The 3,898-nt window shown below is 38.6% G+C and overlaps 1 protein-coding gene across 1 annotated transcript; it reads right to left on the bottom strand.

Moving 5' to 3' along the window:
- Positions 1–1,489: 1,489 nt before the first annotated feature.
- On the bottom strand, positions 1,490–2,332 carry LOC139888129 (uncharacterized). Its single transcript, XM_071871163.1, has one exon. The coding sequence runs from the start codon at positions 2,330–2,332 to the stop codon at positions 1,490–1,492; it is 843 nt and encodes a 280-aa protein (XP_071727264.1).
- Positions 2,333–3,898: the final 1,566 nt, after the last annotated feature.

Below are 3,898 nucleotides of genomic sequence, written 5' to 3'. Positions count from 1 at the left end.
TATCGGTTTTCGAAGAAACGTAATCTTGACAAGCTTAGGCTCACTAGTTTTGGGACAAACCCCAAATCCAGAAACAGATCCATAATGCAAGCTAAGACCAACTTCAATATCAGGTGTAATAAATTCAATCGATTTTCTAATACAAGGATTCCAAATAATAACAAGAGAAGAGCATGAAAACACAACAAACCTTGACAGCTACTGACAAATGTTGTTCCGATTTGTTTAATAGAATTTGGAAGAATCGTAGACACATCACACATGTTTTCTGGAAAGTTATCTGGAAAACTATCATCATCAACAATTGAAACATATCTCATCAGTTTATACTTATGGGGATCTTTATAAATAAGTGTCGTTGAGTTTGGCGGAGACTGTAATCAGAAGTAAAACGAAAGCTATCGATCAATGATTTCCATGGTTTCGAGACACTTCTGAGTCGCATCAGTGATTTCACTGGAAGCCTTTTCACGATTTCAGTTTGACTTTCAAATGGTATGTAGTCGGACATATTGATTTTGATTTTTTGGGATGCCATTACTAGGGTTTTAAGTTTTTTACAACATGGATGCGTGAATTATATGCTCCGTATGATTTATTTAAATTGGGATAAGGTAGTATGGAGTGATTTATATATTGTTAATCTGTTATTATTATCAAATAAATTTTCACGAATCTTTTTAGAAAAATCAAAGATTCTCATAGGATTTTGCTAAAGCTCTAAGGCTAATAGGCTATCATTAACACGCTTAAAAGTGTTATACATTTTGATAAACGTCTTATGAAAATGACTGATAATCGCCATGTACACTAGCTTAATGTTTGTTAATGTTAACCCTTAAAGTTGTCGTTAGGAAAAATCCATAAAATATTAAGGGGAGCAACAAGATTTGTGATTAACATAATACTGTACCATTTTATAACTTGCGATCTTTTGTGAGAGTTAAGCCTAACTTAATATAAAATTGAATATATTATACATATAAATATAAATAACAGCGAAAGAAGGTGTTGCCGTATTTGGATTTTTCATGTCGTTTAATACCAATTAAGTCAACAAAAATGGCTAGGTCATGCATATTAAGGCCTTGGCCCATTTACTAGTTTAAAATATAACCATACATGTATAAATATATCAATATAGTTTTTTTTTTTTTTAACGGCAAAGGAAGTATGTATTATATATATCAACACGAAATAATTACAATAATGTCACGCTTACAAAAACGGAACTACATCTAGGAAAACAAAACGACAAATATATAACCGAGATAGTAAGACTCCACAAGTGTGCAGGAAAACGCCGTAGTCCGTTCATTATCATTAAGGTCGAGATTGGACTTGAGAAGAATTAACTAAACAAGCTGGAGTGGGGACAGAGCACAGTGTTGGCAATTCAACGACAAAGCCCCCTGATCCACCTCAAATTCTCTCGACCAAAACGACTACTCCAGGAGTGGGGCAAAAAACCTGCGTGGAGAACAATTAATTAACCTATCCCGGATCTCCTAGACGATAAAGCTAGCGAATCATAACCTCGTGGATTTGCAAGCCAGACATCCCATTCAATATTGGTGCCTTTGATCCTATTAGAGATCCATTTGAAGCATTTAAGTTGGATGTCTTTGAATACCATTGCGCATGTCGGTTTTATCTTAGTGAAAGTGAAAGCGTTCCTACTTTTCCAAATCATGTATCCCGTAACCCATTCCGTAGCTTGCCACAACAGTTTTCCCAAGTCGGAGGTGAAGTTATATCCATTTCCAAGAAAAGATTCATTTATACCCAAGTTTATAAAAGGGCCGAGCTTCCACCAATCATAGACACGATTCCAAATGTCAAAAGCGAAAGTGCATAAGATGATGGAGTGCTCTACTGATTCCAAACCATTGTCACAAACCGGACAACGTACCGTACCCAAGTCCATACCTCTCTTGTCAAGTTCAACTCTTGTAGGTAACCTTTTGTGTCGAGTACGCCAAATAAACAACTCAACTTTGAGGGGGACCAGTTTGTTGCGGAGCGACTTTATGCTCACGGTTGCGATGTCAGGGCTGCTCCGGACCAGAATATCCGTAAGCTTGTGAACCAAAAACGAGCCATCCTTACTCCAAGACCATGACCATTCTTCTTTACCTGAGCTACACGGGACAAAACTAGATAAAAGATTAGTAATAGTGGTGAGGTCCCCGGCCAATCTCCCCGAGATATCGCGGGACCAACACCACGTGGCATGAAAGTTCCCGCCCTCCCATCTCGCCCGGTCAAGAATTGTGGCAAATTTATTTGTGTCTAGTCTATAAAGCCTATTAAATTTGTCTTTAAGAACCATTTCCCCAAGCCATAATTCATCCCAAAAACATGTTGTAACATCCTCAATCGGGCCTAGATGTAAGATTACTAAAGTGCCCTTAAGTTAGTATTGTGTTACTATGTGCTTTTATTTTTATTTAATATTTATTATTAAATAATAATGTGGTTAGGACCAGTTTGTGACAAGGGTGACAGAACAGGTTTGTTTATTTAATTTGGACTTCGTTTGGGTTACCAAATGATGTACGAACGATATCAGATAACTGACAAATACCCGTGTGTCACACAGTATGGGATTTAATCCCAAATAATAGACTTGTGTCTATCCCTTTCTTGCATTTTCCAGAATTTTCCCAAACCACCCCGTTCTTCATCTTCTCCAACTACCAAAACCCTAATTCCCCATTGTTGATCTTGAGATCGAATTGGTCTTGGAATCACGTTCTTTACACTCTACTGATTCTTTTAAGGTATGAATCATGAGCTTTCATGATCAATTTGTTGTTAAAATGGTGTTTTTAGGTGTATTTGTTCAAAAGCTTGAATTTGTGTCAAAACAAGTGATTTAAGTGTTGTTATGGTCAAATTGTTGTGGGTTTATAGTCTATAACATGTAGTAATTGAGTTGTGGTAAGTTTTGATGTCGAAAACGAGCTCTAGATCGAGTTTTGGTGAATTCAGCTTGAAGTCCGTAGCCTTTGTTCAGTTTCTGATGAAGATGAACACAGTCGGCCGACTGTCGGTCGACAGTCAACAGACTGAGGGTTGAACCGGCCGATTAACGAAGACAACCGACCGACTGAGATTTACATTCGGCCGATTGATGTAATACCAAGTGAGTCGACCGACTGAGAAGGTCAGTCGACCGATTGTGTAGACAGTCGACCGACTGTCAGTGTCAGTCGACCGACTGAGTATCCAGGGCAGAATATTTTACCTAAGTGTTGATTTTTAGCCGTTATGCTGCCCGTTTGTATTTTGATGTTTATGATGTAAATTTTGCAAGTGTTAAGGAGAAAATTTTTAGCGGACAGTTTTCTGACAAAATTTTCTGTATTGTGTTATTTGGTGTTTATGGACATAAACTAACTCGTGTATATGTATTTCTCAGGAGAAAAGGAGAAAGAGAAGGTTCAGTGATTAGATAGCTGAACACCTTCTCGTTTGCTGGTAATCGGTGAGTGGGACTAACTGGAGTATATAGTATATAGTAGCATGTTATATTATGACTGCCATGCTTATTAGATATACTTATTGTTGTGGATAGTTGGTACATTGTGATGACTGCATGTTGGTTGATGCTTGTCTGTTGGAGCCCAGTGCGTCCCTATTGTGTGGTGGCCTCGGTAGGAGAGATCAACCTGCGGGTTGGGTTCCTCATGTGGTGGCCTAGACAGCCGTGGTGTATATATATGTGAATGACGCGTCCGTCGCGTGTGGATTATGTATATACATACGGTGGTGGAGGAACTTCTGGTAAGCCCCAGTCCGATCAGCTGGTGGTTAATGGTTTGGCCGAGCCGCCAGAGTCTCTGTAGACGGCACTTGGGTGATGTTTGTGTGTTAGACTAAGTGACATGATTAG

The sequence above is a fragment of the Rutidosis leptorrhynchoides genome, chromosome 1 (genome assembly GCF_046630445.1).
Source record: "Rutidosis leptorrhynchoides isolate AG116_Rl617_1_P2 chromosome 1, CSIRO_AGI_Rlap_v1, whole genome shotgun sequence".
Lineage (NCBI taxonomy): Eukaryota > Viridiplantae > Streptophyta > Magnoliopsida > Asterales > Asteraceae > Rutidosis > Rutidosis leptorrhynchoides.
Note: the sequence above shows the minus strand (reverse complement) of the source record. Positions and strands in the feature narration are given on the sequence as shown.